General features: G+C 43.7%; 1 protein-coding gene across 3 annotated transcripts in view; it reads left to right on the top strand.

Moving 5' to 3' along the window:
- ITGB6 (integrin subunit beta 6) overlaps positions 1-22,413 on the top strand; it is a 472,483-nt gene that overhangs the window by 385,340 nt on the left and 64,730 nt on the right. For all 3 annotated transcript variants that reach the window (XM_069224209.1, XM_069224208.1, XM_069224207.1), the window contains one exon: positions 19,049-19,168. In XM_069224209.1, the coding sequence (XP_069080310.1) occupies positions 19,049-19,168 (120 nt within the window). The remainder of the gene's footprint in view (positions 1-19,048; positions 19,169-22,413) is intronic.

Here is a 22,413-nt window from a genome sequence, read left to right as displayed (position 1 = left end):
CTTTCTGCCATGTGGTCAGTCAATTGGTCACCTCCAGGACTAGGTCTTGCTGCAGCTCCTATATCCTCAGTTAAAGATTTTTGTTTTCATTTCTACCACAATCTGACGTTCTCCTAGCATGTAAATCAAGTTATAGTCCTGTATTGTTCTCTGAAGAATTTGTAGGGAAATCATACCTTTTGTACCTGAATCCTCTTCAATATCTGTAACACAAGCTGTGGTCACCTCCCACATGGGTTATGGCAATTGCCTTTATTTTGATCGATATTTGCTACACAGCCTTCAGGTGTTACAGAATGCAGTCCTCTGCCACATTCTAAATCTTCCTTGCTATCTATCAGTCTATATCCCCTCATTCAAACGTGCTTCCCATTCGGAAAGCCCCCTATTCAACTTTTTGTGCCAGGTCATTTAAGCACTTACGAGTTTTGGTCCTTCTTATATTTTGGAAGATATTCAGCAAAGCTTTCTACTGTGTTCCGTACGATCTGCCAATTTTCATTTGAGTGACATTTCACACATCCATCTTAGCTGTAGTGGCAGACATTGCTTTTTCATTGAATTGGGACTTTCTACCTCTAGAACTCGTGACCACATCTTTGTATATCTTATTCAGGAAAAGCTGAAAATTTGGCATTTTCAATTGTACGGCACGTAGTCATCCTTACCTGCTAACTGTTGCAATTCTATAGCTCCAGAATGCACTACAGGTAACAGCATGCTCTTTAAAAATCAAATAAATTCAAGAATGGTTTGGGGAAACAATGCACTTTTGTGATCCCCCTGCTACACTCGTTCTCTGTTACTGTGACGATCATGTAGAATTTGTATGGTCCCTATGGGTCCCCAAGTTCTTCACTCATTTACTGCTGACTCTGGCTCCATAAGTTGGCAAATAGTTCAGAGGTCAGATTAGCCATCAAAGATTTGTGAAAGGAGAAGGTTGGTGATGAAATTGATTTTAATAGGGAGGTCTGTACATACGTGGGTGTTTCTAAATAAGAATGCTAATGGGAGTATGGCAGCAGATTGCAGAGGTCCTAGAAGAGGCCAGGTAGGGCATCAGCAAACACAGTGATGGTGGCTTGTGATTGTCTTCTCCCTATGTTTTTTTGGGACAGACATCACCTCTTCCCTGGGCAGTGGTGCCATGGAAAAGGGGATAGGGTTTAGTACATTTGTTAACCCGCTGCACTAAAATCAAGCATTCTTTTTTGTGTCATTCTTTTATCCCAGCAAGTTTCTCACTGCTGCTATTGAAGGACCAAAGGTCCCTAAGTGGGAAGTGATAACCTCAACATCCTTGGCAAAATACAGGCCAAACCATCAAAAGATTAGCTCGCCAGACTGAGCAGGATTATGGGTGTACCAGCCTCTGAACGAGAGTGTTAATATTCTAGATTTAATAAAAACAGTCCACTGTAACAATTATCAACGTTTCAACCCCCGATAAAGATTATTTACAATAGGGTCATCATCAGGACAGAAGAACGCCTGGTTTGGAGCCACAGATGGGATACAGTAATAACTAATGTTTACTAGATTTAGGATATTAACACTTCCGTTTAGAGGGTGATATTTACATAAATTATCCTGATCAGTCATGCGTATGTATTTGTATTGTCGTATAGCATTTGCGCACTTTAGAATCACCTTATTCACCTACACTAAATTGCACCACTATTTGGAGCACCGTGTTTTATTACAAATGAAGTATTTTGAAGCATAAAATGTTTTAAAATGAATGCTGTTTTAATCGCAGGCCGAGACAATGTTTTGATGGTTTGCCCTGTATTTTGCCAAGTACGAGGGCTAGCACTTTCCCCTTAGGGGGCTTTGGTCCTTTAATAAATGATCTACCCTGGACCCAGGGTTACCGTGTTGCCCCTTTTTCTTTAGGAATTCCCTCAGTATTTTCCATTTCTCATAAGGATTTTCGTGTTGTTCTAAGTGCATTTTTTGTAATGCATTTTAGGGGGAAAACGACACAAATTTCAAAACTGACTGTATTAAAGCGACTGGAAAATGTATTGTCGTTCTCTGCCCACATTTATCATTTTTATCATAATTGTCAAACCATCTGGTCCATGAGCTCCCAGGATCTGAGAGAATAATGCGTCTGAGAGAATAATGGGGAATCTGGCCCCAGGGTGTTTGGCATTTCCAGGAAACCTCTGTGCAGCGGCATAAATAATTTATTGGAAATGCTTGACGTTAAAGAAGCTCGGATTGTGTCATGGTTATACGGGGGATTTTATGATCTATGTCTGCACCCGAACACGGATTTGATCGACTTAATTAAATTAGTAGGAACCGAGAATTTATGGTCAGGTTGTCCAAAAAATGGCATTTGGAATTAGTGCCCGTTTACATGCAGAAAAGCACTCCACGCACCGATTTGGAATGCACGAGCTTTGAGCAAAGTAAAAACACTGCAACCGAATACAGACTGAACTCCACAACACATAATCTGAAACGAGTGTAGTTACACCCCCAGTATTTCAGTCGTTCTGCAGATGTGTTTGTTAACAAAGTGCATAATCGATTGTTCACTGATGTGGTTCTGAAAATACTGCTCCCTCACGTATAGGTCAGTCGAATCTTAACAACAGACGCAAACTTCTTTTATGCCTGTTTTTAGAGCTTCACCCATTCGAAATTAAGCGGGGTTAACGATTTCTCGCCATTTGCATTACTGCAACATCCATATAGCAGCACCTGCAAAAGTAAGAAAAACTGTAATAACTAAGGGCCAGATGTAGCAAAAAAAAAAAATACAGACTCGCAAATTGCAACTCGCAAAAGTGCATGCAGAAAGGTGTCTCAGACACCTTCTGCGACTCGCTATGCGTTCGCAAAGACCCACCTCATGAATATTAATGAGGTGGGTCGCATTTTGCGACCCCATAGCGAGTCCATGCACACACAGGGATGGTGGCCTGCTGGAGACAGCAGACCTCCATGTCTGTGACTGCTTTTTTAATAAAGCAGTTTTTTTTTCTTTTTGCAGCCCGTTTTCCTTAAAGGAAAACGAGCTGCAAAAAGAAAAACTTCCGAAACCATTTGGTTTCGTTTTTTTTCCATAGGACCACTGCCTGCTCTGAAAAAACATTCTTCTAGGCATTCACAAAGGGGAAGAGGTCCCATGGGGACCCCTTCCCTTTTGCGAATGAGTTACCACCCACTTCAAGTGGGTGGTAACTGCGAGTTGGTTTGCTACCGCATTCGCGGTCACAAAGCAACTCAACATGGCGATGCGGTCGCAAATAGGAAGGGAACACCCCTTCCTATTTGCGAGTCGCAGCCTCAAATTGCGAGTCGGTACCGACTCACAATTTGAGGTTGTGCATCGCGTTAGGCCTTTTGCATGCCGCAAACTGCGTTTTTCGCAGTTTGCGACGTGCAAAAGGCTTCCTACATCTGTCCCTTAAAGCGGGTGCCGCCACCACTTACCAGATTGTAACTGAGGCTGTAGTGATATTCTTGACAGGTTCCTCCTGTGAGGCTTCCCATTAAATATATTGCATTGCATTTTTCTCACAAAGGCGGATAAAAGGGACCAACAGATGGATATTAAATGAGGATCTGCATATTACCGCCCCCTCAGTTGTCAGTAGTGACTGTCTACCAAGCTCAGACATGACACCCCCTACCAATGAACACAGATGGTTCAACTGCTGCTGTGGCTTGACTGCCTGACCTTTTTTGTGAGCATATTTAGCTATGTGTACCCCAAGCAGGGAGCAATGTATTTTATCTTTCACTGGTGTGTTTATTCACTATAGGGAAACATGTTTGAAGGCTCATAACCCCTTGAATTGAAACAATAATTGTTTTATTATTGGACAAAATATCGAGATCATTTTTAAAGTAATTCTTGCCACCCAAATTATCTCAGGGCTCTGTGTTCTGAACTTCCAAAATTAAGATTCTTTAGCCTAAATCAGAAAGGAGGGCCATTTCCATCTGTCTTGCAGAGTAAAAGTAGAAAGACTTCTCTTAAGGCTTCAGGAAATAAACCAACTGGTGTCAGAGCAGAGACTGATGGGACTACATGCATCCCTCTTCTCTAAAGACTGCCTCGATTTCGGAATTGAGGAACAGGAGAGATGATTCTGTAACTCAAAGAATCACATTTACACAGAAGAAAGATAAACCTTGGATTAAATGTTGAGAACCGTGTTACTCTGTGCAAGTCCTCTGATGCATCATCCCTACTGAAGGAGGCAAGTATGGTTGTAAAAAATACAATTGTAGTAGCCAGAACAGGATAAAGGGGAATGTAAGTAGTCTACCCACTACAATGCCCATTACTACATTCCATATGTAAAAGCCAAGGAGAGCCTTAACATCTAGAAAAAACAAAGGCTCACTCTGTTATTACAACTGCATATGTTATTAATAATTTCGTGTAGAGGGCTAATAAAGTGGCTATCTAAGTAAGAAAAAGATCTCCACTATAAAGCTGACAAGCTTCACACAATAAAATAAAACCTAGCATGAGAAAGTGATCAGAACAGAAAAGAGATGGTGCAAGAAAACGCAGAGTGAAGAAAGAAAGTTTGCTAGTCACACAAAAATCCTTCTTAATTTTGAAAATCGAGGGCATTTCCTACAACCTAAAATCATGCACACACCTTTCACATTGATAGATCACACAGCTGGTCCAAACTTATTAGATATAATAATAGGGAGGGCATTTGCATGTGTAATCTTTTTGTCTTAGTTTTAATGATAGGTCTATGGTGTTTTTGTGGTGTAATGTACTCCTCCCCACTGCCTCTACCTTTGTTTAGTGCTCTGTTTCTTTGTAGTTAGGTTCAGTCTCTCTAAATCCCCATTAATTCAGAAATCTAAATCATGTTCTTGAAGTCACGCTCATCATGAGATACAATTTGTCTCAAAGCATTGTGTTAAATAAATGAGTCTTTAGATTGAAGACAAATGAAATACTGGTGGAAATGTTCTGGTGATACTGGCCTTCAAAAACAATTTGTGCAACAATAGAGTTTCCATAGTGGCACTGAATATGCATGGTGAGATGTCACTAATTAATGAGATCCCAAATCTATACTTAAGACGCCTCTCTGGATGTATCCATACTCATGGTTTCTACATACAGAATGTATATATATTTTCTCAAAATTGAAAGGATCATGGCTGTATCAGGTAGAATTGCAAGCACTTATCTGATCATGCCAAGAGTGCAAGATGCCTAAAGGGAGGGATACTGGAGACGCCTATTTTGTCAGGTTATAGTACTAGAATAGGGTTACCAAGCATCCCAGATTTGGTGGGACAGTCCTGTTTTTTCATCATCTGTCTCTGCACATTTTGATAAATTTAGCACATGTCACAGTTCTCACAGAAGATCGACTGAACACTGAGGGAGGCATGTTACCAGGTGTTCCAGTTCAGTATTAGAAGCCTTATCGGAAACCTATTGAATTAAAGTAGATGATACTGTTTGTAAAATTTGCAGGGCTAGCTCCTGGATGGTGCAATTGGTCCAAACGCACCTGGTGCTGACCTGGGGGGGGTGCTGTGTTTAGAAATACCTTATAGGTTTAAAAGTACCCACTACAGAGTGGCAGCAATAAAACTGTCAAGCTAACTCTGTTATTAATGTTTCTGTTGGAGATAGATTGTGTTTTGTCTAGTACCAGTTCTGACTCATCAAAGTAGCACATAGGACTAATGTTCCTACTGCAAAGAACCTTTATTCTGCAGTCACAGGACTGTTTTTTATGTGGATACTGCTTTTGTCACAGAGATCCTTTTGTTACTTGCAGTTGATAAATTACAATTCTACTATAGCACAATGACCTATGAACCTTATTCAAGGAGCTGCATACAAACTGCATGGTGTAGGTTAGAATGTTATGTTCTTCCTTAGTCTTCCATTATCATAATGTTGCTAAAAAGGGTTAGTTTGGATAGAAATACATTCTTATCATTAAAGCCAACCGCTGTGGTACGTTTACAATCCTGTGTTTGTGCTTCTTCAGATCAAACACTCTTTAAATATTCTGCCTACTGGTATGAATGACGTGACTCCTCTACTAGTCTTGTAGATAAATTAGATAAAGATGAAACAATTGCCGAGTATTGTAATAACTAACCTACAGAAGGAATTGCTCATGGTCGATTTCAGGGCTCAACATATTGTATTTATATTGAAACCTTAGGTACCCAAGTAATAGCTCCTGTTCTCAGAGTGCTGCCAAGAACTCACTAGATCTCTAGCAAATGTTAAAATCAGACTTTTGCAACATTGAGTATACCACTTTACTCCCCAAAGAACTGATGCAAAAGCTGGACACAATAAAAAAAACACCAGTTTATGTATGCTTTGACTTGAAAAAAATAAATAATGTTCAAACTGTCAGAAAACTGTTCCATTGATTTCCTATGAAATGGAGGCCGAAATTCAAGGTGCTGTGCCTTAAAGGCCCCAGGTAACTCCAGAGCTGCTGCTTCGCCGCACCCCCTCCAGAAACCCCAGTCACTTCTCAATTTACCAGACCACGTTCACACAGATGAAACGAGGCTGCAAATCAAGTCCATGGCAATTGACTCAGAAATGTGCTAGATACATTAGTGAAATCCTGAAAAGAATTCAACTTACATGAAGGAACTGACTGTGGGATTTGTCAGACAAACATTAGATCATAGATACACACAGCTGGGCTCAGTGCTTAATTTGTGTGGTGGTTTCCGGTGCTGAGCACCAGAAATTTATTTTGGAGGGCCACACTTCATTTTCTGCCTCAAGCATTTAATGTGAGCACAAGACACATATGGGAAAGATGGAGGAAGAGAAAAAACGAAAAGGCGTCACAAAGGGAGAAAGCAGAAAGGTGCAAGAGTGAGCTGAAGGGTCAGGGAGCGGCTGTAAATAGATTAAAGAGGCCTGGGATACCTTCAGGATTGCCCTGCCTCAGTTGCCTTCAATTGCAGCAGCTGCTTGTTTCAGAGGAGCTCTTTGGGCACCAGCACATTTTTATTAAACTGTTAGTGTTCAGAAAGCAAACATTCTCTTAAATTGATACATCTGCAGTATGTTAAGCAGTCTAGTAGGACCGATTAATTGTGCAACATGGCTAACAGGGTGAGGAAGTTGAAAAGAGGTGTGTGTGCTTCTTGTGAATGCAATTGTGACAATCAAAGAAAAGGGTATTTGGCCATCTAGGAAAGCAGTTTGTATGTAGCTAGGAATGGAGTAATTATATAAATGATTTTATGTGATTTTACTTGGCAATTGTACTATCCTTCAATTTTATTGGTTGCATGATTGAAATTGGTCTCATTTAATGTACTGTGTGTGAGATTTTTTGAGGCAAGACTGATGTTAGACTCATTATGTATACTCAATTTGAGATTTTATTGGATACTTGACTGAGGTTAGACTCATTAATTATACTGTGCGTGAGTTTTTATTGGATTTGTGACTAATGTTAGACTCATTATTTCTACTGTATTGGATGTACGACTGACACTGTTTCTGTCAGAAAAGATCAGGAAAGGGCAGACTTCATTGGTACCTTTCTGATGTGCATGAGGTATCACTCAGTCCTGTACTCCTCCAAACAGTGTATGAAAAAGATTTCTGCAGTTACACTTTGAGAACTATGGGCCTGATTTAGAGTTTAGCGATTGGGATACTCTCTCACAAATGTGACAGATATTCTGTACACCTTAAATGTCATAGGATTTAATGTACTTTTAGTAAGGAGGCCGGTTATCAATCACGTGTGTGACGGAGTATTACATCTAAATCAGACCTTTTATTTTAAAACCCAATACTGAGGCTCTCTTCATGGGTTGCCGGTATTTTAATATTATAATATCATACCAAGTAAATACCAATACCATAGGATGCACTCTTTACCGGGAACAATGTTACTGCATTACAACGAACCTTCTGACTTGCAATTAGAAGTAACAGAGTTCTGCACACTGATTCCCACATGTTTTGCCTCTTTCCAAGCTGTTTTACCCATTCCACTTTAGCCGGGTTTTCACTGACAAAAGGTAAACGGGGAAAATTACCCAGTGTTTGTTTTCTAGCCACACAACTTGTAATCCCGATTTGTGTGAAAACTTCTTTTAACCCCCAAACCATAATTCTCACCTGCCTAGTAATAAGTCGCTAGTTTTTTTTTTATCCCAGTGAACTTACCTATGAATATACTTTTACTTTCAAGACAGTATTTACATTAAGAAAGTCAGTTGCAGTGTTTAGACACGCGCTTGTCGTAGCAAAACGAACCTGCTCTAACATGGAACTTGATAGCATTGTTACAAACTTAACTGACTGATGGAGAGACAGCGTCCAATGCATGAGTGCACACGAGAGTGGGTAACAGACACTGAAAAATATGTTGATCTGATCTCCAGGTACAGGACATGTATTTACCTGTGGAACATTGTCTAGGCCTCCTTTGTGGAAATGACCTCTGCAGGTATTGCATGTTCACAGGTCTCATTTCATTCCAAGAGCCGCTCTTCCATGAAATGCTTCGACATTCTAAAGGACTGGAGTCTGGGCCTCATCAGGGAGGCTGTTGGTTGATTCATTCCCTTCCTTTAGCAATAGCAGAGTGACTTCAATAGTGAAAGATCTGCCATAACGTGGCGCCTGTGCCAAGGGATAGAAGCGGATAAAAGAAAGCTGCAAACAATCATAAAGGCTGCTCTTGAAATTTATATTTTTACCTGTAGTGGCGTAACGAAACTTGAGGGGGCATCCCCTGCAAAGTACCTGGAGGGGGGACCGACCCAGTCAGGAGCTCTCAGGTTAGGGGGCCGCTGCCAGTGCAGAGTGTACTGCGCTGACCGGGCCTCCTGGAGCTCAGGGCCCTCCATGCACCACAGGGACTGTAGCGGCTATTGTTACGCCAGACCTGTTTGTGTCTCTAAATCGAAATGCAGACAATTTAAAGGGCCTGATTACAAGTAAGCTAATAATCATCACACTAGATAATAAATTCAACTCAAAGGTTGTTGGAGTCTGTCAAATGCAATAATTATCACATTTTATGACTTTTGAGGAATTGCGTAGATTTTAGTGCTTAGCGCAACAAAATAGCCCTGACCTGGTGAACATGGCACCTCTTTCACTTGTTAAATTCTTGCACGTTTGACCTGCTTAAATTTAAAGAAGGGTGCAATCTTTTCATTTCCAGTTGCGATAACAATTGTATTACTTGTAATTGCAATCGCAATTTAACAGGCCATTTGTAATCAGGTTCAGTTTTGAAAAGTCTTTGGTTTTTTACGTTTTTCTCTTTTGCTAGATCATGCTTATAGGCATTACATTAAGTTATATGATTTTTGAATAACTATTTATTTAATTGCAGCATTATTTATTTAAGAATGTTATCAAGCACTGCACATCCCCTTATGGAGACTTCAGAGTACAACTAGTCGTGGATCGCTGCGCGGTAAAGGGGCGGGGAGGCACGGGGTGGGGCAGGAAACAAAATATTTGATTAAAAAATAAATAAAACCCTACCTACTCCGCCACCACACTGCTCCTCTTCCCTGGTCACTGCAGGCAGGCACAGGCTTCCAGCCTGCCCTGCAGCCAATCCTGACGCTGCTCAGGGCCGCATTAAGATTGCCTGGAGCGCCCAGCGAGGGTGCTCCCAGGCAGACTGGGAGCTTGTGTCTGTTCTATTCAGCCCGACAACACAGTGCCGGGTTGGAGAGAGCACAGTGCACATGTATATTTGGCAAGCCCAAGACAGGCCCTAGCAAGCCACTATTGTAACTATCAAGGCAGGCCATTGCCATACATGGTGGATTTAACGATGAAGAGAGCTGTAGATTGACGCCCTTGAACACAATGCACAGCTCTTCAAGTAAAGCACATTTCTAAATCAAATATGACTCAAATGATTAGTTGTTCACTCTGGTGTGGTAGGACTGAATGGACTTTCAAAGGTGATTGAGTTGGATTCTGTTCCACCCAGCATCAGGACCCCAATTTTTGCTCCATTTTGTCATGGTAAGCTCTCTTTCCCCCATTTGAAAACATGATCAAAATGCAGGAAGTGAGGAAAGTCTGCTTCAATGGCCTCTTTTCATGGAAATTAATTTGATTGTCATCAGGATATATTTGGTGGTTAACCTGATATTGCTCCAGGATGTGTACAATCTCTATGAAAGAGCAGGCAGAACAAAGTGGACCTCTATTCTACTCCATTTGTCATGGCAAGTGATGAGGATTCTATTGACTCAATGCAGTATGAAGTGGCAATCGTGGTTCTGTTTTTCTTTCTTCTGCATTGTGTCTTAGAACCAACTGTCTAAAGACTTTTAATGGACATTTTCTGCTAATAGTTCATAGGTGCTGTTGGGACAATAAGTGTAACAAAAAAGTTGGCTGTGGTTTAAATGGAAGGATTAGGTTCATTTTAGTGGGGACCCCTTCATGCCAGCCAGCTCTGTGAGTCTGCTCAGCATTACGTCATACTCTGTGATAGTGATACGGTAAACTGCTAAATGGCCAGAGAGCAAAGTTGAGTTTGTATTTGCAAATAAGTGCAGTGGGAGTTCATATCTATTAATGGATAGGACAGTTTCTATTTCTATGCAGTTGGTGGACTGAACCTGGAAGGGTAGTTGTGTAGGAGGTGATTTGTTTTCAAGTGGTCTTGAAGATGCCTGTGCACCCTCTGTTCCATTATCTTTCTCTGCAGCTTAATTTATAATCAGATGATAGTGGGACAAATTATTTGGATGAGCTAAAGATTTTTCACTGAGGAGTTAAAACTGAATATGTCAAAGCGGTGGTAATAATTCTGTAGAAAAAAATAAGATTTTTTCAAATAAGGGATGGCCGCCTCAAGAAAAATGAGGAACTTGTCCATGCTTGTAGCTTTGATGGCTCTTTAATATGGTTAAATGTTTTCACTTTTAAGTCAGACTAGGCATATCCTACTTAGTCTTTGGATGAAATGTGCTGACAGAGGGCTGAGGCAGAGCACATTTATTGAGGTTGGTAAGGAAAAAAGGCTCACAGCTGCTTGCGCTGTTATCCAGGATTTATTCACTTGTTAGAAATTATACTGGTGACGGGAGAACTTGCAAACTAATTCGAAAAAATAAATTCATGGTTACCATTACAGCTTTATATCATAGTATATTGTAGGGGGTCTGTTGCATGAAATATCAGGTGCTCGTGGTATTTCTGCTAATAGTTCAAAGGTACTCTTGTGACAATAGGTGTCACAAAAAAAGTTCAAGAACACCAATGTAACTACAAGGCATGACGGCCCTTTTCCAGAAGTAGGTAGCAGTTTGTGTTTTGAATTTCAAATGAGGAAACGTAATCCGGGCAAAAGGGCTAGGGTTCAACAAGAAAGAGCATTTCCTTTTCCCTGTACCATAACAAGCTTTTGTATCCCACCGGCCCCTGGCAGCTGGCGAGAGCACTTGTTCAGGTATTTGCAGTTGATTGACTTCACAGAATGGTGGTTGAAGGATGCATAGCCTGCTCACGGCAGGATCAAAAGATGGCCGATGCAACGGATGTCCACTGCACGCTGGCAAGGACAAAGCATGACCATCGCTGATTGACAAGTGCATGAGATGGTTAGTGCTGATAAGCATGATGTTGCACCGGTCACTGGCAAGTATAAAATATAATCAGTACAAGCTAGCCGGGTCGCAAGATGTTCAAGCTAGATGGTCAACTTCAACAGACTGGCCATTGATCATTGACATCTGTATGAAATAACCAACAGATTACACGTATGTAAAGTGAGAAGTGCAAGGGGCCCAGCCAGCTAATAGGATATGTAATTTAGGAGGTAAGCAATATAATCTAGTTTGAAACATGCATGAAATCTTCAGTGAAGATTGAAAGACTTGTAACTGCTTCATTGTAACTTAAAAGATGTGTAAAATGGTCAGTGTACGAGGCACCTCCTTGTCCCAGTTAAAAGTGCATAAACTTGTGAACGCCCTTCGGGGTATAAAATACCCAGAGCAGATTTTGAAGTACATGAAATAGTGAGATTTGCATGTGAAAAAAATGCCGCATTTCCTTACCAGGCGTTGTCAGGGGAGATGGGTAAATATATGAAATGCCAGTGGAAGTTGACATTGACATGTGTATAAAATGGTATTTGGAGAGTGATGTTATAACAGCGACGAAGCGCATAGTTTAGCCTAGAGACACTGGTCCTTCCACGATCTATCACATATTAAATAGGAGTACGGTCATAGGAAAAAGAAGGCCTAGTGAAGCTATTCATTACCCAGATATTATGCTTAAATTATCTTATGGTCAGATGGGATTGGCGCCTATGACAAGAAACAAGACACACAACCCTTCATGATCCAAGGTTGTCCTTGCTCATCATGAGCTAGGTGATCTTTCACAAGGCTCTGATCCTTTGCTGTTACCCACAGATAAGGTAATCAGTGTTTTCACAACAGTTCCTGTATGTTTTTATGTATTTATTCCAGGCCTTGTCCCAGTGCACTTTTGGGGAATCTTTACCTGCTGTAAAGTACACAGGGAGAAACAAACAGAAGTACCTTTTAAAGGCACAGATCGTAATTCCGCTCTGGGCACAAAATCATGTTTCTCCCGCATTGGAATTCTAAAGCAACGCAGAATTTGGCTTAGAGACTGTTTAGTTACTTTTCTCCTTATTTCAGATTAGCTAACGAGTATGCTTTTCATCCTATTGACTATACAAGTACCTATTTATGTGTTTGTTTTGTGATAGTTCTTGTTTGCACTAAAGGCCTTTCAAGACAGATAATACCTAATAAATTCTGATATCATTAGTAGGGATTACCAGCCACAGGATATAGTCAGAAGAGATTATCCGAGGTAGTAGACACCAGCAATTGGCCATACATAAATTTAATTTTGTAAAAAGCGGCATGCATACTTCTGATTGCTTTAACAAAAGGAGCTTGTGCAGACTGACAGCTTTATAATATGTTACAGGGCACAAAATTATCAGTAAAGATTGAAAGCGGAATATGATTTGGCTGATAAGCACGTGCCACAGATGTTCAGTTTGTAATGAACAACAGTGGGCAGTGTAGACTGACAGATGCAGTGGCCCTGCGCCCCTCCACTGGCTGCCTCTGGATAGCCGTTTCACCATTAATGCACTGTGAATTACACACTAAGGGGCATATTTTTTTTATAATGAACTTTCTTGTTTTTTTAGTGAAAGAAGAATAGTGTAATACAAACATAAAAGGGTTAATGTGTGGCACCAAACGGTGCTTAGAGACGGTTACTGCCCCAACCCCAAGACAAGTCCTCGTGATTCTACCAACTGCGTTTCTGAGGTCCTGCCTTTTTAGGCCCATGTCTTCACGCACCTCTTTGATTTTTGTCTCTACGGCCAACTGTGAGGATTGAATGGCTTGGAGGATTGCACGTATTCCATCCGGGGAAGGACCCCTTGTTGCCGGGTCTCCGTCGCTCCGGGGGATCGTTGGTGCGGTGAACTGATCAATCCTCTGCTGAGATGCTGGGGGTCGTCTGGTGGGTCTGTCTTTGCCCATGGAGCCACCAGGGCTCGGCTGAGGCTCCCCGCATCGTGAACAGGCTTTCTCCGGGTGCCGCTCCCCACCAGTTCTCCAGTTCTCAGAATTTCTCAGCCGAAAGGTCTTCCAGCGGGTCCCTCATCCGTTTGGAGGGACACTGGTCAGCACCTCTCGGTTCCAGGGGCCTGTGGCAGGGTCCCGCACGCAAGGGCACTCTGGGGTGGTATTTCCAGGCCGAGACAGTGAAGGGTGCGCCCCTCAGCGATTCCGTGTGGCCCGGGGGCCACCGGGCCAGCTCTGCTTCTCACTGTGACATCCTCAGTCGACCATTCCGATCAGGGGGCCCCCGTTCAGATGTTATCTGAGGCTGTTTTACCCAGTGGCCCAAGGGGAGTAGGTGTCCCGGGGGGTCTAAGGGTACAGACCCCTTTTTAGTTGCCCAGGGGCCAAGCGTGGGTCGCATTGTCTAATGTCTTCTGTTTTCTGTTTCTCCCCAGCCTCTGGTCCCTGAGTGATTTGGTAGTGCCTCTGGGGGCTCAAGGTTGTCCAGGATCTAAGGGGGGCCCCTAGTAGGTCCAGACCTCTCACCTCATTTCTCTCTGTTCGTCCGAGGGGGGAGTCGGTCCAGCCGACAGGATTAGGAGACCAGGGCCCATCAGGATGCAGGCGCTTCCCACCGCCGCCGAGGACCGCACCTCCAAGTGTCCCGGCCTGTCAGCGCGGTCGCTTCTCCTCCCTGAGCCCGCGACGGCGCCCACGACCAGGGCCGATCGCCGGGCCGCCTCGCGACACGACCTGCCGGGCCAGGCCACCCGCCGCTGATCCTTCATGGTAAGAGACAGGGGGAAGGAGCCGCGCCCCGATTCGTGGCTCGGGACTGGCCCCGGGTTCCCAAGGAGGCCGTCTGTGTGTCCCGCAACTCCACCCGAGGGCGTCCCAGCTCCGGCCCGGAGGTCCGGCCCACGCCCCACTATGCAGCTTACCGGGGCAAAACCATCAGGAGAACGTCGAGATCGGCGTCCGTCAGGCCAGCTCGCCGGCCCCCCTCGGATCGATCGCTCGCTCTTCTTCTTGAGGTGGCACGGGCAGCCCGGGCTTTAACACTCAGCAGGTCACGGGCGCCGCGGCCAGCCACAGCTCCCGGACACCATTTTTCTGCCTCCACTCCGCTCGAGTCTCCCTCGCACGCGCTGGCAGTCAGCGGCCCATTCTGCAGGGTCACCTAGTTCACGGGCGGTCACCGGGACCCAAGTAGACCACCGGGGTTAGTTATTTATTCAGGATGGTAAAGGCTTTGCAGGCGGATGACGGAGGGGTCCGGAGCACTATTAGAGTGCGACCGCCATCTTGACGCCCGAAGCCACGCCCCCTAAGGGGCATATTTATACTTGGTTTGCGCTGAATTAGCGTAATTTTTTAATGCTAATTCAGTGCAAACCTAACTCCATATTTATACTTTGGCGCTAGACAAGTCTAGCACCAAAGTTATGGAGTTAACGTCATTTTCTGGACGTGGAAACCTACCTTACATCAATGAGATGCAAGGTAGGCGTTCCTGTACAGAAAATGACAATATGGCCTTAACGCCATATTTATTCCCCGTGCTAAATTCAAGCACGGGAGAATGGGGGCCTTAAATAATGGTGCTAAGCTTGCTTAGCACCAGTATTTAAAGTCTGGGTATGGGCAGGCGTTAGGGGATCTGTGGGCATGTTTCCAGTGTCAGAGACCATGGAAAGTGCCTACAGGTGCCCTTCACTTGCCCCAGGGACGCCCCACCCCCCACCCACACCAGAGGGACACCACTGGATGGGGAACCTCATCCCAGATAGGTCCCGGTAAGTATATATATATATATATATATATATATATATACATATATATATATATATATCTTTTTTCTTTTCTTCCCCTCTCGAGGGGCCTAACCTGGGACCCCCTGCATGGCACTGGCCCCAAAGGCCATGCCCAGGGGACATTTGTCATCTGGGCCTGGCCATTGGGGTGGTGGGCATGACTCCTGTCTTTACTAAGAGCCAAGTCCATGGGGGTTGTGTGCCAGGAAATGGCGTTACTCTGCTTAGTGGCATTTTTTTGCCTCTAAACAGTGTAGCGCCATAATTCGGCGCACAACCTCCGGTTCCCCCTATGCCTCCCTCACCCGGTTAGCGTAATTTACAATGATGCTAACCGGGGATTACTGCCGGCTAGCGCCATTCCATAAATATGGTACCCGGCCTGTGTCCAGGAATGGCGCTAACTGGCGCCATACTTTAACACGCAAAACTGCGCTAATGAAGTTTTGCTTGTAAAAGTATAAATATAAGCCTAAGCAATCCATGGAATTGGATCACTGTGACCTTAACCTTAATTCTGCTTCTCAAGACAAACAAGACCATTGTGCGCAAGAATATCGTGCTGTAGGATAAAATCTCTTCTTATTATCTCTCTATTTAAAAACTCACGATCTGGTGGAAGATCCTTCTTTGTTCGGAGGGCTGAGCTCTGGCACTAAATTACTGAACCAGAAGATTTGACAATCGCCTAGAAATTCAGAGAGCCCTAATAATCTAACTCTTCCAAAACACATAACTGCATAATATAAGTAGCAAATAAAAGAATGGTTATGCAAAACTTTGTGTATTCGCAACCTCACTGCAACACCCATTAGCAGTTGCAGAGGCAACCACAACATTTAAAGTATATTTTCTGCTTTTTGCTAAGAAATAACATTTCACCACATTGCCAAGGCAAAAATAAGAAGTCTGCAAGAGCAAGAAATGGGACAACAGTGATAGAGATAAGGAAAGAGAAATTATAAAAAATGGGAAGGACGGAGAGACCAAGGGAGAGAGTGGAGAAAGAAAGAGGGAAATCAAAAAGGATGGCGGTGAGAAACAGAAAAAAGCAAGGAAGAAATTAAAACTGAAAGGTGGAAAAGTGGAGGAACGGAGATCTTAGGAGCAGGATCCCTCCTCAGCACCAACACCCCCCTCATAAAAACTTGTAGGGGCTGTCGGATTTGCTTTGCTCACTCGGTTCCTTTGAGGTATGGTCAGAGAATGGGTTATTTTAATTTTCTGGTTACTATCTTGTATATAGGACATATTTAATCAAACACCCTAACCAACCATGCCCTCCAAAAGGCTCCAAAGAATCCATGAAAGTTTAGGCACGTCATAGCCGTGTACAAATTCTACTATACACTAAAATTCAGATTAAAAAAATACTGAAGTTAGGGATGTCCTTATTCCACTTTGAGTGAATCAATTTGATATGCCTCAAAAATCATTAGAAATGCAAGTCATTTTCCTGTACGATTCTCGTAGCAATCAAACTTATTTAGGTATTTTACGCAACCTGGCATAATTGAAACTAAAGTGGGGCTAACATGTAACATGTAGTCTGGCAACGTTAATTTGCTAGTGTACAATGGTTTTGAAACTATTTACCTGTGATGGCTACAACCACATCATGAGTGGCCATTTCTTTCCCGAGGTATTTGTACAGGGATCAGAATCACATGTTAAGAAGTTTTTAATATATCTTTGCAATATTCGCAAGTTCCCTTCTCAAACCTGACACAATCTACCAAGAAAATGCTCAGTAAATATCAGTAGATGTGGATTTAAGTACAGAAGGCACCTAAATCAATCTACATTTCATTACCCATTTGTATTAGGAAAATTTGTGATGACAGGTATTAACCGGATCCAATAATTACCGGACCCCAGGATATTGACTCTTATCAAGTCCAATAAATTACTCATCACACACCAGGCCACTCATAAGAATGGCCTTAGACTGCTGTCTAGGTTCAGAAAAAACTTTGCTATTGAACGAGAGAGCACAATCAACACTTAGATTAATTATAACGAAGAAGGTAATATCTGGAATAAATCTAGAATCATCGTTTAATCTAATCTACATGTTCTGCCACCTTTGACATCATGAAGTGGAGGCATTTGAGCCAAACCTTAACATGGCAAATTAGTTGCGGGGATAAGGAGATAATAAGCAATGAACTTGACAGTAGAAATTAAGAACATTTGGTTAATGACTTCCAGAACTCATGCTCCTAGCTAGTAGGAGCCTCAATAAAATGCCAGAGCCTAAAAATATGGGCCTGCCACTGTTTTGAATCCTTATGCTGCACACCATGTACAGCAGTTATTCTATATTGCATCACTCATACGCTGCATTATCTTCAACCATGGCATCTATGCACCTAGTCAGACCTTGCATCCAATCAGCCATGCTTTGCTTGGCCTTGGCAATTCCCCGCATCAATCCCAGAAATTCTAAATTATGCTTTGCACACCCTCGGTAATATTGTTTCTACAGCCAGCCCCTCACACACTCTGTAGCCCTTGAAACAGTTAACAGTCCTGTCTTTATTTTGTGCATGCCTACCTGCCATCTGGCCACCACAGGCAGCATTCCACACACCTTGTCTTGCCCTTGAACGCCGCCAACTGCTACCAACATCCTGCAGCCATGCTTTGTTACTGCAGTCCCGCTCTGTGCACCTTCCAGTCATGCCCTGCAGAGGTAGAGAATCTGGACACCTCGCATGACTTAGGGAAGAAAGGGGGATGGGTCGTATAGAGAAAGAAATGTACCCTTGATTTTCCTGCATCTGATGAGTGTCTCTAGGCAGGTGGAGGTTACAGGCTGCTTCACAAACTGTAAACCTCTTTCTGTACACAGAAATGTTAAGTTTTGTCAGTGGCGCTTTAGCTAATTTGCTGTTACCATAGTTTCTAAGCTGCTGGTCATTCCTGTTGCCTTCTGTGTTTTTGAAGTTTCCATCTGCAGTCCAAGTTGTCTAGTAAGTATGTTTGAGCTTTGTGCTGTGTTCTAATATATCTTCTTGTTTGGTTGCAATTTTTAATTCAATGAACTGTGGTTATATGATTTTTGTGTGGCTGGAGGACTTGCTCGGTAGCTCATGTATTTATCACATTGGAAAACTACCCACTGGCTAACTCATAGAAGTTCTGTAAACCATGATAAAATTATCCAGGGAACATCGTTAGGGTTGATGAACAGTACTCACTTCTCACCTGAGCTGACTCTTTCAGGATCCAAAGGCTTCTGTGAAACAAGAAAAATTAGAAATTCCAGTCAACTACTGAACTTCCTCCAGAGACACAGGGGGAAGCGGAACCTGCACATAGGAAGTCTGGAACTCTATCTAGGAGCACTGACAATTTCAATGACTGTGAATTAGCGAACATAATTTAAAGCTATGGAACTCATTCCCAGAATTTATGAACATTTAAAAAAAGTCTAGGTAACTGAGTGCTGTACACCAGATCTGTTGATTAAACATCCACTAGTGAGCATTAGAATCAACAGCTGTGGGAGTCTCTGGATGAAACACCATAGATTTGCAGTCCAGTCTTGAAATCCTAGTTTGGCCTGTTTCAGGATGACTGGGACACGACCCATGAGTTGTCAGATTTGCAGTATGAATCGGTATTGACTCACAATATATCTCTATCTCTTTCTCTTTCAGAGTTTTCAGATGATGAATCTGTTTCCTGCTCTGTCCAAGGTGAAAATGATTGTCTTATCACATTTAGGATGGCCAGTGATGACCAGGGAAAGACTGTAATTTATAACATGAGCCAGAAAGGTAAGTGTGACCTATTGCCTGACAGAGTGAAATGGATGAAATATAAATGCATGGAGTGGCAGTGGCTAAAATAAGGTTGAAATGTTTTTGTCCAAATACTTTGTCTCTTTAGTCTTATCATTTTCAAAATCCACCATTGTCATGTAATCATTTTCCAAAAGAATAAGATGTTAAAGTGTTCAGATTGTCTCAAAAGCCTGTAATACACTTCCATAGATTTAATGACCAGGGACAGCTGGTGCCAAAGGATGTGACGGGTGTTGCCTTACCATCATGGGGGGCTCAACAGAGCTTTATGCTTGTAATAGGATGTAATGGGATGGGGCAGGGCAGGTGCTCAGTGTGTGGAAACCGCACAAGGGTGTACTCTGCCTCGTCCACTGCCACTCACATTTTGTCTGGCTTTTGCAAGCAAACGTGGCTATTACCATTAGATGGCACCAGGGGCCAGATGAATGAAGCCTTTTAGCGACTGAAAAAAAGCCTCTTCTGAAGTATCAAACCCAAACTGAGATTCCGTAACATGTTACTGAATCGCAATTTGGGTTTGTGACAAAATACTGATACTGTATTTAGAAGGGGGTGTGTAGGGCATCCCTTCCAATTCCTGAATCGCAGTGATATGTACTAATGTTTTGCAACCAAATTCTGGTTGCTAACCATTAATATTTTACCACCTCCTGAAAGGATGTGGTAAGCCATTTGCAGATGGAAAGGAGTCCCAATAGGAACCTATTCCCCTTTGAGAATGTTAAAAAAATATTTTGTAAGAGCAGGCACTGGTCCCACAGACAACCGCCTACTCTTAAAAAGTTGAAGTTAAACGTTTAAATTAGTTTTTTTAAATGCAGACTGTTGGAAGTTGGCTCTGTATATACCCCCTTAGAGGTAAGAAAGTGACAAAATTAGATAATTCTAATGCTCTATTTTGTGGTAGTGTGGTCGAGCAGTAGGCTTATCAGAGGGTAGTGTTAAGCATTTGTTGTACACACACAGGCAATAAATGGGGAACACACACTCAAACACTTAACTCCAGGCCAATAGTTTTTATATAGAAAAATGTATTTTCTTAATTTATTTTTAGAACCACAAGTTCAAGATTTGAAGTAAATACATAAAATGCAAGGTACTCCAAACAGGTAAGTTAGGAACTTTGAATTAGAGCAATAATATATACAGCTTTTGTGAAAATGGCAATAAGCTATTTTAAAAGTAGACAGTGCAAAAATCAACAGTTCCTGGGGGAGGTAAGATTTGGTTAGATTGTGAGGTAAGTAAGACACTTACAAGTCTCAGTTCCTCGGCATAGTCAGCCCACCGCTGGGGGTTCAAGGCAACCCCAAAGTTACCACACCAGCAGCTCAGGGCCGGTCAGGTGCAGAGGTCAAAGAGGTGCCCAAAATACATAGGCGCCTATGGAGAACAGGGGTGCTCTGGTTCCAGTCTGCCAGCAGGTAGGTACCCGCGTCCTCAGGGGGCAGACCACAGGGGTTTTGTAGAGCACTGGGGGGGACACAAGTAGGCCTACAAAACACACCCTCAGCGACACAGGGGCGGCCGGGTGCAGTGTGCAAAGTAGGCGTCTGGTTTTGTATTGGTTTCAATGGAGGGACCCGGGGGTCACTCTCGCGGTGCAGGCAGGCCCAGGGGGGGCTTCTAGGGCCAGCCACCACCTGGGCTAGGCAGAGAGTCATCTGGGGGTCTCTCCTGCACTGAAGTTCGGTTCCTTCTACTCCTGGGGGCTGCGGTGGAGTGCTTGATCCAGGCGTTGGGTTCCTGGTTACAGGCAGTCGCGGTCAGGGGGAGCATCTGGATTCTCTCTGCAGGTGTCGCTGTGGGGATCCGGGGTGGTCGTCTTGGGCTACTCTCGGGGTCACAGTCGCCGGGGAGTCCTCCCTGTGCTTCTGGTTCTCTGGATCTCGAGCCGGGGGCGTCGGGTGCAAAGTGTAAAGTCTCTCGCTTCCGGCGGCAAGAGTGAGGTCTTTGAAGTTGTGGAAAAGTTGCAAGTTTGTTGCAGGTTGTTGAGCAGAGCTGCTGCTCACAGGAGTTTCTTAGTCCTTGGGGTCAGGGCAGTCCTCTGAGGCTTCAGAGGTCGCTGGTCCCTGTTTGATGCGTGGCTGGTTGCAGGTTTTCGAGTCAGGAGACAGGCCAGTAGGTCTGGGGCCAAAGCAATTGTTGTCTTCCATTGTCTCTGCAGGCTTGTAGGTCAGCAGTCTTTCTTCTTTAGTTCTGGTTGCAGGAATCTGATTTCCTGGGTTCTAGGGTGCCCCTAAATACTAAATTTAGGGGTGTGTTTAGGTCTGGGAGGGCGGTAGCCAATGGCTACTGTCCTGGAGGGTGGCTACACCCTCTTTGTGCCTCCTCCCTGAGAGGAGGGGGGCACATCCCTAATCCTATTGGGGGAATCCTCCAAAACTAAGATGGATGGTTTCTAAAGGCAGGGGTCACCTCAGCTCAGGGCACCTTAGAGGCTGTTCTTACTGGTGGGTGACTCCTCCTTGTTTTCCTAATTATCTCCTCCAGCCTTGCTGCCAAAAGTGGGGGCAGTAGCCGGAGGGGCAGGCATCTCCACTAGCTGGGATGCCCTGTAGCGCTGTAACAAAGGGGGTGAGCCTTTGAGGCTCACCGCCAGGTGTTACAGTTCCTTCAGGGGTAGGTGGGAAGCACCTCCACCCAGTACAGGCTTTGTTCCTGGCCACAGAGTGACAAAGGCACTCTCCCCATGTGGCCAGCAACTCGTCTGGTTGTGGCAAGCTGCAGGAACTGTTCAGCCCCACACTAGAAGTCGGATTGGTATTCAGGGGGCATCTCTAAGATGCCCTCTGGGTGCATGTTACAATAAATTCCACAATGGTATCAGTGTGCATTTATTGTGCTGAGAAGTTTGATACCAAAATTCCCAGGTTTCAGTGTAGCCATTATGGAACTGTGGAGTTCGTGTTTGACAAACTCCCAGACCATATTCTCTTATGGCTACCTTGCAGTTACAATGTCTAGGGTTTTTCTTAGACACTGTAGGGGCATAGTGCTCATACACATATGCCCTCACCTGTGGTTTAGTGCACCCTGCCTTAAGGCTGTAAGGCCTGCTAGAGGGGTGACTTACCTATGCCACAGGCAGTGTGAGGATGCCATGGCACTCTGAGGGGAGTGCCATGTCGACTTAGTCATTTTCTCCCCATCAGCACACACAAGCTGTGAGTCAGTGTGCATGTGCTGAGTGAGGGGTCTGTAGGGTGGCATAA

This window comes from Pleurodeles waltl, chromosome 3_1 (assembly GCF_031143425.1).
Source record: "Pleurodeles waltl isolate 20211129_DDA chromosome 3_1, aPleWal1.hap1.20221129, whole genome shotgun sequence".
NCBI lineage: Eukaryota > Metazoa > Chordata > Amphibia > Caudata > Salamandridae > Pleurodeles > Pleurodeles waltl.
The sequence above is the reverse complement of the archived record's forward strand: the minus strand, read 5'-3'. Positions and strand labels throughout refer to the sequence as shown.